At 37.8% G+C, this 14,037-nt stretch overlaps 1 protein-coding gene across 4 annotated transcripts in view; it reads right to left on the bottom strand.

Annotated features, from left to right (window-relative positions):
* tnni3k (TNNI3 interacting kinase) overlaps window positions 1–14,037 on the bottom strand; it is a 28,988-nt gene continuing 14,951 nt past the window's right edge. For all 4 annotated transcript variants that reach the window (XM_089000745.1, XM_089000741.1, XM_089000742.1 and 1 more), the window contains 13 exons: window positions 13,838–13,930; window positions 12,812–12,869; window positions 12,539–12,733; window positions 10,888–10,992; window positions 10,115–10,167; window positions 9,055–9,107; window positions 7,273–7,405; window positions 5,809–5,918; window positions 4,781–4,840; window positions 4,153–4,322; window positions 1,695–1,774; window positions 202–792; window positions 1–124 (listed from right to left, as the gene is read on the bottom strand). In XM_089000745.1, coding sequence (XP_088856871.1) covers window positions 713–792; window positions 1,695–1,774; window positions 4,153–4,322; window positions 4,781–4,840; window positions 5,809–5,918; window positions 7,273–7,405; window positions 9,055–9,107; window positions 10,115–10,167; window positions 10,888–10,992; window positions 12,539–12,733; window positions 12,812–12,869; window positions 13,838–13,930 — 1,190 coding nt within the window. In that variant the 3' untranslated portion in view covers window positions 1–124; window positions 202–712. The remainder of the gene's footprint in view (window positions 125–201; window positions 793–1,694; window positions 1,775–4,152; window positions 4,323–4,780; window positions 4,841–5,808; window positions 5,919–7,272; window positions 7,406–9,054; window positions 9,108–10,114; window positions 10,168–10,887; window positions 10,993–12,538; window positions 12,734–12,811; window positions 12,870–13,837; window positions 13,931–14,037) is intronic.

Below are 14,037 nucleotides of genomic sequence, written 5' to 3'. Positions count from 1 at the left end.
TGCTTCACAAAATGAATCATTCATAGCGATTAGCGACCGGTCTCCCAGGAGGTACGCCATCTTCTTCATGAAGTTCTTTCACGTTCTTCTACCGAATATAGCTTAATGAGGTCACCTTACGTCACTGTAGGTCATTAAAATTATGAAAATGTTTCGACCATTCGCCTCTTTTTAAATATATTATATATTAATTTGCCTTACTTGCCTCCAGTGTGACTTGGCGTGGCTACGTTCCTCTTGTGCTTATTAAAATATGAATTAAAAATACTTGACAAATAAAGTTGCTTGTGTTCATTCCGAGTGCCCCTCTAAATTCTAAGCACATTGAAAGTTTCAATACATAGCTTATTAAAATACATATTTTATTCCGTGGCAGTCTCGCTGTCAAAAAAAATCGATAAAATGATCAAATAAATCCAACTCGAAAAAGGGCATCATTCTTCTTCTGTGCAGTTAATTGCACAGCAGCTCTTCCAGTGGAACTCAGTGCTGCCAAGAAATGTTGTGGCATAGCATGGTACTACATTAAAAGTGCACAAATACTTTACATTAATTGCCGATGTACTCTAAAATCCCATTTAAAAAATCGCTTAGTCTAAAACACAGAATAAAATTATCACACATTTTACTGATTATGATAAAAAAAGAGTAACATGATAAACAGGCAAGGGTTCAGTAAAAAAATGAGCCCTCACCACCAAGTTAAAACATGTTAGTTACTATCTTCAAAGCTGCCATTGCTACTGAAGGAGGAGCAGAATCGCATGGTGCTCATGGGATCGGACACGTAACCTGTAAAACAATAAATAAATACATAAAATAATATTTGATCGCGGCAGTTTGCCATGCCAGAGAAAATAAATTCATAAAAGTAAGCCATAATTGTATAACTAGCTATGTAGATAGCCAATAGATAACTAGCCAATTATCTGAGTTTTCCTTCCTCATCGATAGAAAGAGTTGTACATATAGCTATCTAGCTGGCTAGCTATCTATCGGCTAGGTATCTACCTAGTTATCTATCGGTTAGCTACCTAGCTAGTTATCTATCGGCTAGCTATCTAGCTAGTTATCTATTGGCTAGCTATCTACAGTTATCTATCGGCTAGCTACCTAGCTAGTTATCTATCGAATAGCTATCTAGCTAGTTGTCTATCAGCTAGCTATTAGCTAGCTAATAGCAAGCTAGTTACCCGGAAGTAACTCAAATAGATAGAAAGCTATCTAGCTAAGAGATGGCTAATAATAATAATAATAATAATAATAATAATAATACATTTCATTTCCAAGCGCTCTTCAAAACTCTCAAGGTCACTTCAGTCACAGGACGAGTTAGATAGCTAGCTATTAGCTAGCTAGCTATTACTGACTGTAGTGACCTTGAGAGTTTTGAAGAGTGCTTGTAAATGAAATGTATCATTATTATTATTAGCTATCTGAGAGCTAGCTTTCTATCTATTTGAGTTACTTCCGGGTTGAGTGAACGCTGGCGCATGTGGCTGCCGCTGCTCACCCACAGAAAAACTCATCCTTTTGACTGTAAAGTGACCTTGAGAGTTTTGAAAGGCGCTTATAGATGAAATGTAATATTATTATTATTATTAGTAGTAGTAGTAGTAGTAGTAGTAGTAGTAGTAGTATTATATACATTTCATATATATCGCATCATTACAATGGCACAGCGGAGGACAAACCGTTGCGATCAATGGGGGAAAACTGCATGCTCCTTCTCATTTCCTCCAAGGAAAGGCCGCCAGATGCGCGTCTCCGCTCACTGAAAGTGAAAAACGAGTCAAAATCATTTACGATTCATCCGCAATCCGACTCAAAATGGTTCTGCGACCTGAAATGATATTCGGTGTTCCGACGGTGATTTTAGCACTTGATTTTCAACTAATACCTCAAGGAAAATGTCAATGATGAATTGATCAATAATCATGATGAAGAGAAATACAGTGATACCTCGGCTTACGAACGTTTTAGCTGACGAACTTTTCGCCTTACGAACATTAAATTCGCGAGAATATAATCTTGGCATATGAACTAGTTTTCGGCGGACAAACCAAACCACACAGCGCCACGGTCGCTGGCGGACTAGTTTTCGGCGGATGAACACCAAACCACACGTTCGAACAGCGCCACTGTGGCTGGCGGACTAGTTTTCCACACCTCCTTTCTTTGAGTGCAGACATGGTTTGTTATCGAGTAGAGTACTTTTGCTATTATGTTACGGATAAAGACCCCACCACAAGCTAGTGTTAAGCTGAAGAGGACACAAAAAAAAATTTACGGTCGAGCAGAAGCAGGAGATCATCGAAAAATACGAACCAGGTTTACGTTTATGCGACTTAGCGTCCCAGTACCTGTATGCTATTGCTACGTGTAGCTAAGGGTGTTTCGGTGTTGTATAAGCAACGGTCTCAGGCAATAGAAGAGTTTGAAAAACTTGTGTTGATTTGGATTAACGAAAAGCAGCTAGCATGGGACAGTGTGTGTGAGGGTATGATCGCTGAGAAAGCACGGCAACTTCACTCGGATATCATCAAGAGGCAACTACATCAACGACCATCACAAAGGTAAATAAAACGACTTTATTATACAATACAGTTTATTTCTTTAATTGCAATACAATAACACATTTATTATACATAAAATAAGGTACATTTTGTGTAGTTTTAAGGCTTATTTAGTAGAAAATTATGTTTTATGGGGACCTGGGAACGGATTATTCCCATTTTAATGGTTTCCTATGGGAAATTAATGTTTAGAAGACACACTTTTCACCTTGCACGCACTTTCTGGGAACCAATTAAATTCGTAAGCTGAGGTATCACTGTAGAAGACTCCTGAAGTTTAATTTAACAGCAGGCCTCGCAATGGTTCAGTCTCCATTGCTGCCCTTTGTTGTCTGTTAGGTATCCGAGCAACTCCACGTGCCAACTGTTCCCGTAATTCTCTTCCCGACTGAACAATTGTGAAACAAGCGCAAAGAGTTTGCCGAAAGCTTGTACAAATAACAGCAACAAAGCAACCGTTTGTTTGAGGTGACAGGCAGAACAAAAAAAAAAAAACATAGATGAGATGAAAAGGTTTCTTCAGCCGTCATCTGTACTTCTTTGAAGGTGTCGGACGCTTCTCTCCTCATCCGAAAAGCTTCGTCAGCAAACTAAAATTGTGCTGGTAGATCCCGAATGTCCAGAGGTGCTGGTACCTGTGCTTTGATAGATCCTTGGTTGAGGGGAGAGGAGCAGTGGACAACTCCCTGAAGCTAATCTGATTACTTCTTTTGTTTCGTCTGATTATGTTTTACGACTGGCCAGGATTGCCCCATTGGCTCTGGTATCAACTCATCAGCATGACTAAGCCTACGCGGTAACGATCTAAGAAGTCTGTTGTAAGCATGATCCAAATTGAACCTCAAACCACCATGGCGATTTATTGAAGGGTTTTGCTGTTTCACAAAAACGGCTTCTGTTACTCTCAGGTTGGAGGGAGCAGAGGACTACTCCCTGCGGCTAAACTGATTACTTCTATTGTCCTGCCTGATTACTTCTATTGTCCTACGACTGGCCTGATTTCCACATCACCTCATCAGCATAACTAAGCCTATGCTGCCTAAGAAGTCTGTCGTAGGAACGATCCAAATTGAACCTCACCCCACCATGGCGATTTAGTGAAGGGTTTTGCTGTTTTATGAAAAAAGCGTCTTTTACTCCCCTTTCAAGCCATCTATTTTCTTTCGCTAAGATTTTAACCTCACTGTCGTCCAATGAGTGGTTGCTAGCTTTTAGCTGCATTTGTACTGCAGATTGAGGCCCACTAGCATTATCCCTGCGATGTTGAGAAAAATGTTGAGTTAGTTTGGGGAAATGAAACGACCTCTGTTAATTAGGGATATATATATAGGGTCAGAGCTACCAGCACAATTTTAGTTCGCTGACGAAGCTTTTCGGATGAAGAGCGAAACGTCCGACACCTTCAAGATTACGGCTGAAGAAACCTTTTCATCGATGGACCACTCCTGTACGACTGAGAGCTTACACAGACGTATTAGAAATGAGAGAAGGAAATAGCTTTCAAAGCCGCTTCACAATTCTTAAATTGGGAATTGAAATAAAAGCACAGTTCTAGATTTCCGTCATATCTTCTCACCTCTGGCTCCAGAAGGCGTAAGCTCGAGTGTTGAGCGCGTACTCCAGCTCGAATCTGGACCGGAGCGCGGCCACGTGACCTCGACTGGGCCCAGCTCGGGCGAGAAGGCAGTCCGAAGACGAGGAAGGCGACAGGGAGCCGCTGCTGTTACTGGAGGCGGGCGACATCAGCTTTTGGACACGTACGAACACACGGATTAGCATACTTAGCAAGCACGGAGGTAATGTTCATTTAAAAAAATTAAAAAAACAATACAATAAAAAATACAGTGATACCTCGGTTTACGAACCCCTTGGCTTACAAACTTCACAAAGGTAAAAAAAAAAAAAACTTAATTATACAGTACAGTTTATGTCTTTAATTATAATACCATAGCACATTTATTATACATAAAATAAGGTATATTTTGTGTATTTTTAAGGCTTATTTAGTAGAAATTGATGTTTTATGGGGACCTGGGAACGGATTATTTTAATTTTAATTGTTTCCTATGGGAAATAAATTTTTGGGATACACACTTTTCGCCTTACACACTCTGTCTGGGAACCGATTAACTTCGTGAGCCAAGGTATCACTGTAATAGTAATGTCTTGAAAAAAGAGCAAATACATTTTTGTCCATAGTGTACCTCAATGTTGCATAAGCACTCCTCCAGGTTGGTGACGACTTCAGAAAACTCGGGACGGTCCTGAAATGAGGCGTTATAGCAATGGTGGTTGTCAAAATCGATCAATTAATCGACAACTAATCAGTTATGAATAACATATAGATTAATTATTTTATAAACATCAAAATTGACCGATTAATGGACAATTAATGATTATGAATAAGATAAATACATTTATTATAAAAGCATCCAAATGAATAGATTAATCAACAATTATTTGGTTCTTAACTCATTCACTGCCAAACGATGCGCAAAAATATGTACACTCCAGTGCCAGGGTTTTTGTCATTTTCACTGAACGCTGACACGAATGGCTTCCGCTGCTCATCTGCACAAAAAAATAAAAATAAAACAAAAATCCAGTGACTGTAAAGTGTCCTTGAGAGTTTTGAAAGGCGCTTAGAAATTAAATGGATTATTAATATTATTATAATTACTCAAATTGCAGGAACCACAGAATATTGAGTTTTAGGACTACGTCAACATTCAATGCAGCCTAAGAAACCTTATACTCTCTTCTAAAAAGTAGTTATATATAACTATTTATATAATAAATATATAAATAGTTAATTCCTAAGTTATATGAGTCTGGAGTTTTCTGAGCTTGAAATGGGGGCGGCTGTCCAAAATACAATGCAATACAAATATATTGCGTGTTAACAACAGCTGAAGCTGGAACAAAGCGCTAACATGGATAAAATGCAAATGCTGCCCCTTGTGGGAGGGAAAAACATTGCCAAAGGTTTGACCAGCGCTTTATTTGCACCCAAGAAAACCAAAAACCTGAACAAAATCGAACGTCGCTCCACGTCATGCTTCTCAATTCCCGAAAAAAAATCAGGGAATGACAGTGAATGAGTTCACATCTAGATCAATTCATTAAAAACATAAAAATTGATCGATTAATCGACAACTAAACAGTTATTCATAAGATAAAGAGTCGATCAATTAATAATAATTTTTTAAAAAAAGCAGGGATTGCACTGAACCTCTGGACATGCATTCCATCCCCTCATCAGAAGGGCAGAGATTGGTTTTGGGATGGAGTAGCCAACAGGAGGCCGGATGTGATGGTAGGCCATGTCTGCTGCTGCGGCAGCTGAGGACGGCAAGACAAAGACAAGCGTCAAATCCAGATACGGACAAAGGCCAAGTTCTGGTCCAGGCTGGACTGCACCTCACTCCCCAACCTGGTGCACATATTAATATTTAATTTTTCTGTATAGTTAGAGATAAGTAGGGTATATTTGACTAATTATATGAAATAAAGTCAGCAGGAACAAATTCTCACACAATAAAGTCATCGGAACAGAAAGGTCCAAAGTAGCAAACAAAACCGATGGTGGTGGTAGTGCACCCCAAAAAAGCAGGCGGGAGGGAGAAGTAGGGTATATTTGACTAATTATATGAAATAAAGTCAGCAGGAAAAAAAAATCACACAACAAAGTCATTTGAATAGAAAGGTCCAAAGTAGCAAACAAAACCGATGGTGGTGGTAGTGCACCCCAAAAAAGCAGGCGGGAGGGAGAAGTAGGGTATATTTGACTAATTATATGAAATAAAGTCAGCAGGGAAAAAAAATCACACAACAAAGTCATTTGAATAGAAAGGTCCAAAGTAGCAAACAAAACCGATGGTGGTCGTAATGCACCCCAAACAAAGTAGGCAGGAGCGAGGAGCAGGGCATATTTGACAAATTGTATGAAACAAAGTCAGCAGGAATAAATTCTCACACAACAAAGTCATTTGAATAGAGAGGTCCAAAGTAGCAAACAAAACCGATGGTGGTGGTAATGCACCCCAAACAAAGCAGGCAGGAGCGAGGAGCAGGGCATATTTGACTAATTGTATGAAACAAAGTCAGCAGGAATAAATTCTCACACAACAAAGTCATTTGAATAGAAAGGTCCAAAGTAGCAAACAAAACCGATGGTGGTGGTAATGCACCCCAAACAAAGCAGGCAGGAGCGAGGAGCAGGGCATATTTGACTAATTGTATGAAACAAAGTCAGCAGGAGCTAATTGTCACACAGCAAAGTCATCAGAACAGAAAAGTCCAAAGTAGCAAACAAAACCGATGGTGGCGGTAGTGAGTAAAAACCTTTGCTGGTAGAGCAGGGACCTATTATAGCAGAGGTCTAGCACTGCCACCTCTGGACAGTAGTGATATATATGTATATATATATAGGGCCAAAGCTACCAGCAAACATTTTTAGTTTGCTGACGAAGCTCCTCGGATGAGAAGCGAAACGCCCAACACCTTCAAAGAAGTACAGATGACGGCTGAAGAAACCTTTTCATCGATGGACCACTCCTTTACGACTGGGAACTTACACAGACGTTTAAATATGATAACTTCTTTTCTGGCTATTCTGTGAATATATATATATATATATATATAATATATATATATATATATATATATATATATATATATATATTTTTTTAATTACCAGGCTTCAAGTGTGCAAAGGGAATTTCTCCAGTCAGCAGCTCCCACAGACAAAGGGCATAGCTGAACATGTCCGCCTTGACTGAGTAGCGGGTACACTGAGTGAAGACCTCGGGTGCCATCCATCGAAGGTTCTATGCAGAAAGACGTTTCATTAAAAATAAAGAAAGAAATAAATCAATAAAATGGCATAATCGCACATTTATAAATGCACAAAAGTGCAGTTGCTACGACAAACAATTCATTTACGCCAAAGGTAACCCGTTTCGTACAACAGGCAGTTCTCCAGAGACGCACTTAACAACAAACTGCAAGCAAAGCATCATGGGTAGTGATGAATCATCACGCCGAGACAAAATTTGCACGAAAGGCAATTTGGTGCTTCTGGGTAAGCGATCACAGGTGCAGGCAGGCTACCGATTAGCCAAAGAAAAATGGCGGATCGTGCATTTTGTACCTGGTTGGCTCTTCAGAGAGGAATTGTATTCAAATCTTTAAAACATATCGTCGTGATAGAAAATGGCAATATGACTTAAAAACGCAATACGAAAACACACAAATAAAGTGATACCTCGGTTTACGAACCCCTTGGCTTACGAACTTTGCGGTTTACGAACGTTAAATTTCTGAAAATTTTACCTTGGCATACAAACTATTTTTCGGGATACACACGGAGCTGCCACAATGAGTGATGTGAGCCCGTTCTCCTAAAAGAAAATGGCAGCCGGCTTGTTTTGGTCCTCTATTCCCCGCCCCCAGTCGTCGGTTAAAGCCATCTGACTGGTCAAGAACGCACGAGTGAGGGGGCGCGGGTTTACATACAGAGAGAGAGTGAAGTCATTCTCCAAAAAAGAAAATGGCTGCTAACATTGTTTTTGTCCTCTATTCCCCACCACCAGTCTTCGGCTAAAGCCATGTGATTGGTCAAGAACGCAGCAGTGAGGGGAGGTGGTTTAAATATTAAAGAGACAGGCAGACGACAGAGAGGCAGTGAGAAAATGGAGAGAAAACGGTGAAATTTGGACTCGTTTCAACTTTGATAGTTCAAAGGCAGAGAGTAGACTGCAAGGTTACAATTCCCATCAATCCGGCTCCACAAATAACCCGCACAAGACATCTGTACACTTGATGCAAAAAGCTATCAACCCAGCTAAAGAGAACACAATTGATGAGGAACTAGGTAAAATTATCGCAGAGAAAGCACTTACAAGTGATCATTCCTCAAGATGGTGAAAGAAGAAAGCTACGTTCCTCATCAAGTGTTTAATGCTGATGCCACTCCATTCTATCAAGCCATCAACGACCATCACAAAGGTAAATAAAACGACTTTATTATACAATACAGTTTATTTCTTTAATTATAATATCATAGCACATTTATTATACATAAAAAGGTATATTTTGTGTAGTTTTAAGGCTTGGAAAATTAGAAAGTAGAAAATTATGGGGACCTGGGAACGGATTATTCTCATTTTAATGGTTTCCTATGGGAAATTATTTTTTGGGATACACACGTTTCGCCTTACACACTCTGGGAACCAATTGAGTTCGTAAGCCAAGGTATCACTGTATGTCGTTTGCATCATTGCAATGTTGATTTGAACAGAATTAAACCCCAAATATTGAGTTTCACTCAAGTCCTAAAAGTCAATATTCCGTGGGTCCTGCAATTTGAGTGAAAATGACAAAAACCCTGGCACTGGGGTGGAAACATTTTTGCACATCATCTGGCAGTGAATTAGTTAAGATCCAGGAGCCAGCACATCTTATTTTGAAGGCTTACCCCCGGCTGCTTGGTCATGTTGTCCTCATCGACAGATTGAAGGAATCTGGATTCTGTAGATCGAAATATTTTTTTTCAGTGTCAAGCCCCAACCCGGAAGTAACTCAAATAGATAGAAAGCTAGCTAGCTAGCTAATAGTTAGCTAGAATGATAGCTCTAGAAGTAATAGTTAGCTAGCTAGCCAGCTAGGTAGCAAATAGTTAGCAAATAGCTCGCTAGCTCGATAAATAAAAAGAAGTGAAGAAGTACTTTTGTTATAATACATGTAGCATCATGACCACCATTAAAATCAACACTTGAAAGACTAGAAGTACATACATATAGATAAAATATGTTTATACGTGCAAAATACTGTAAATTCTCCTGATATATTTCAGATCAAATATTTTCTGTTTAGCAGGATTTATGAAGAAAAAAATATTGGAAAAAAAAATTGAAAAGAAGGCGACAAAGAGGGTTCTAAAATTTAGGAATTTCAAAATAAAAGCAATGATGGAAATAATAATCCGGGGTCGCCGCAGTGAATCAGTGTCCTCCAGCGTCCTTTTTTTAATGATTTTTTGCAGAATTTGTCTTGCAAAAAAAAATATATATAATATGGTCGAACAATGTTTTAATTGTTTGAAAATGCTTAGTTTTAGTGTTAGTTTTATGTTCTTATTTTTTAAAAGATTTTTTGCAGTATTTTGCGTGCAAAAAAATAATAAAAAAAAATCACAAGAGGGGATGTGATAATTATTTATTTATTGTTGAAAAATGCTTAGTTTTGTTTTATTTTCTTATTTTTTGAAGGATTTTTTGCAGTATTTGTTGTGGAAAAAAAAAGACAAAAAATGTCTAATATTTAAAAGGCTTAATTCTAGTGTTATTTTTTTTTAATTTTAAGATCGTTGCAGTGTTTGCCGTGTAAAAAAATCATTATTTCATGTTTAAAAAATGTTTAGTTTAAATGTGATGGAAATAATATGGACGAGAAAAGGTTTGCTGCTAAAAACTGCCAATTGGTCTGAGTTGCTCCATCTATTTTGTTCTGTGGTGACAAGACAAACAAGTGTTTACCTCCAAAATCCGCCACCACAGCATGTCCGTCTTCGTAAAGAAGAATATTGTGACTGCAAAAGAGCACACGTGTCACTGACAACATCATCGCTTTGTTTTTAGCGTGTGTGTGGGTTTGTATGACTAGTCTTGTGAGGACCACAAAATTTTATACCGTATGTAGTGAGGACATTTTTGACAAGTGAGGACCTTTTGGCCGGTCCTCACAAGTTTTTCATTCTAAAGGCTTCTAGAGGGTCTATATATGCATGTTAAAGTTTCAGAGAGGTCCTCACAAATTCACCCAAAATGTTTTTTTGGTGTGTATTTTCATTTCACTTGAATACACACACTTTTTACTCACTGTGTGTGTTGATGTGTGTGGTTAATGAGAGGAAAAAGTTCATACGACAAAAAGTAAAACGAAATGTTAACCAAATTCACAACAGGGGTGAGGACTTTGAATGTACCCATTCAGAGTCCTCACTCCTGCTGTTATTTGTTTCAAGTCCATTTTTCTTTTATTTTTTTTAAGAAGTTTAAGTTGGAAATGGGGTGACATTTAGTGTTCAAATGTAACACTAGTTCTTCTCTAAACTTATTAGCAACGGTGGTCCTCACTCCTTATCTGGAGTTATCCGGACCTCACAAAACCATTGAAACAGGAATGTGTGTGTGTGTGTGTGTGTGTGTGTGTGTGTGTGTGTGTGTGTGTGTGTGTGTGTGTGTGTGTGTGTGTGTGTGTGTGTGTGTGTGTGTGTGTGTGTGTGTGTGTGTGTGTGTGTGTGTCATGCCTGTTTAGATCTCTGTGGATGATAGGTTGGGTCAGATTGTGCAGGTACTCCATCCCCTTGGCCACATCCATGGCGATGATTAGCTTGGATTGCAGATCAATAAGCCTGGCCATTGACACATCATTAAAGGGCCGGTGAATATCATAGGCGGATCAATACCCAACCCCCTTTGCCAATCACAGTCAGCTGTTAAAAAAAAAAAACGGTAGGTTTGATAAGGCGGAGTGCGCTTGGGTACGCGATTAGCACTTGGTTCCGATCGATGACCGTTGCCATTAAAGAGGAAGGATTGTTGGGGGTGGGGTCGGGGGTTATGGGAGGATAATGACCCCATCCGACTGCTTTGTTGTGAAAACATGTTCTTGTGTTAACGCTCTAGCTGTCTCTCCCAGTGGACGTTTTGTGTCGAAGTAAACATCAAACTAAGAGATGTACAGAGTTAGCCAGAGAAAGGCCATACCTCGACCACTCACAATGCAGAGGTGTTTAATTTTTTTACATCGACAGTGACACCTTGGCTTACGAACCGAATTGGTTCCCAGAGAGAGTGTGTAAGGCGAAAAGTGTGTATCCCAAAAATTAATTTCCCATAGGAAGCCATTAAAATGAGAATAATCCGTTCCCAGGTCACCATAAAACATAATTTTCGACGTTCTAATTTTCTAAGCCTTAAAACTACACAAAATATACCTTATTTTATGTATAATAAATGTTCTATGGTATTATAATGAAAGAAATAAACTGTACTATATAATAAAGTTGTTTTATTTACCTTTGCGATGGTCGTTGATGGCTTGATGGAATGGAGTGGCTGGTTTCATCAGCACTAAACACTTGATGAGGAACGCAGCCTTCTTCTTTCACCATCTTGAGGAATGATCGCTTGTAGGTGCTTTCTCTGCGATAATTTTACCTAGTTCTTCATCAATCGTGTTCTGTTTAGCTGGGTTGATAGCTTTTTGCATCAAGTGTACAGATGGCTTGTGCGGGTTATTTGTGGAGCCGGATTGATGGGAATTTTAACCTTGCAGTCTACACTATCAAAGTTGAAACAAGTCCAAATGTTGCTGTTTTCAGAATCAGAATCATCTTTATTGCCAAGTATGTAGAATTTGTTTCTATCCATTTTCTCACTCTAATGTTTAAACCACCTCCCCTCACTGCTGCGTTCTTGACCAATCACATGGCTTTAACCGAAAACTGGGGGCGGGCAATAGAGGACAAAAAAATGTTGGCAGCCATTTTCTTTTTTGGAGAATGGCTTCACCCTCTCTCTGCGCCCCCTCACTGCTGCATTCTTGACCAATCACGTGGCTTTAACCGACGACTGGGGGCGGGGAATAGAGGACCAAAACAAGCCGGCTGCCATTTTCTTTTAGGAGAACGGGCTCACATCATTCATTGTGGCAGCTCTGTGTGTATCCCGAAAAATAGTTCGTATGCCAAGGTAAAATTTTCATAAATTTAACGTTCATAAACCGAAAAGTTCGTAAGACCAGGGGTTCGTAAACCGAGGCATCACTGTACCTTGGTTTCCTCCCACATTCCAAAAACATGCATGGGAGGCTGACTGAACACTCAAAATTGAGAATTAAGTGGATCGGAAAACGGATGAACGCAAGTGGTCCCTCCCCCACAACCCCTTCCTCACCTTTTCTGCTCATGCAACAGCGCAAAGAGCGACCCCCCCGAGATGTACTGGGTGACGATCGCAAACTGGCTGGGGTCATCCAGACAGGCGCCCACAAACTGGATGATGCACGGGTGGTTGAGGCGACACAAGATGGACACCTCTCGGCAGAACATGTCCACGTCTGACTTGGAGCAGTACGTGTTGGCTCGGTAGCTGCAGACGACATCCAAAAGGGTCGGAAAAAGTGGGAGGGGAGGAGCAGGAGAAAAATCCAAAGAGGTAGAGATTTACCGTTTAATTGCCACGATTTTGTTCCGGCACTTGCCTTTGTAAACCCTGCCAAAGGAGCCTGTGAGTGGAATCGAGTTAGAATATGCCTATATTAAATGTTAAAAAATAAAATACAAAATACTAACAAACAAACAAATAAATAAATAAACAAACAAGTAATTACATAATTAAGAAGGAATTTTTTTAAATTAAAAATACATATTTCAAAAATAAAAAATATAAATAATAAAAAATTAATGACAAAAAGAAAATAATAATAAAAAAAATACAAATAAATAAAAAAATCAAACATTAAAAAATACAAAATAACAAATAAAGTAAAAAAAATCTAAAGTACAAAATAAAAAATAAAACATGAAAAATAAAAAAACAATTCATTAATAAATTAATACAAATCTGAAATAAATAAATAAATACATAAAAATACAAATACAAAATATAAATACGAAAACCATTAAAAAACAAAAATACAAATAAGAAAAATAAAAATTACAAATGTCACATAAAAATTAAAATAAATAAATAAATAAAACGGAAAAACAGAAAAAAATAAAAGTACATTAAAAATAAAACAAAAACTTAACAATAGAAATAAATACATACATAAAAATACAAATACAAAATATAAATACAAAAACCATTAAAAAACAAAAATACAAATACAAATAAGAAAAATAAAAATTACAAATGTCACATAAAAATTAAAAAATAAAATAAAATAAATGAAACGGAAAAACGGAAAAAAATAAAAGTACATTAAAAATAAAACAAAAACTTAATAGAAATAAATACATAAATAAAAATTAAAATAATAATAAAAGATAATAACATTAAAAAGAGAAAAATATATATCTATAAATAAAAAATAAAAAGTACAAAATAAAAAACAAAAAATGAATTAAAAATAAAAATCATAAATAAATAAATAAATAAATAAATAAATAAATAAATAAATAAATAAATAAGGGAAAACACCCCTCTCCACTCAAAAAAAAAAAAAAACTAAAACTTGTTTTTTTTTCTTACCAGATCCAATGATTTCATTAAATTCCAACTCGGAGAGCTGAAGATGAAAATGAGATGGGAGACTGGCCCTGAGTAGAAGAACTTCAGCTTTCTCTAAAATGAAAACGGTTTCAGAGTCATTGATTGGCTATCAAAATCCATCACAGATTTGCAGCTAACATCATCGCCCAATGTTTTTTTTTTGTGTGCGTTTACCTTTT

Source organism: Hippocampus bargibanti, linkage group LG07, assembly GCF_051943395.1.
Source record: "Hippocampus bargibanti isolate YZ-2025 linkage group LG07, ASM5194339v1, whole genome shotgun sequence".
NCBI lineage: Eukaryota > Metazoa > Chordata > Actinopteri > Syngnathiformes > Syngnathidae > Hippocampus > Hippocampus bargibanti.
Note: the sequence above shows the minus strand (reverse complement) of the source record. Positions and strands in the feature narration are given on the sequence as shown.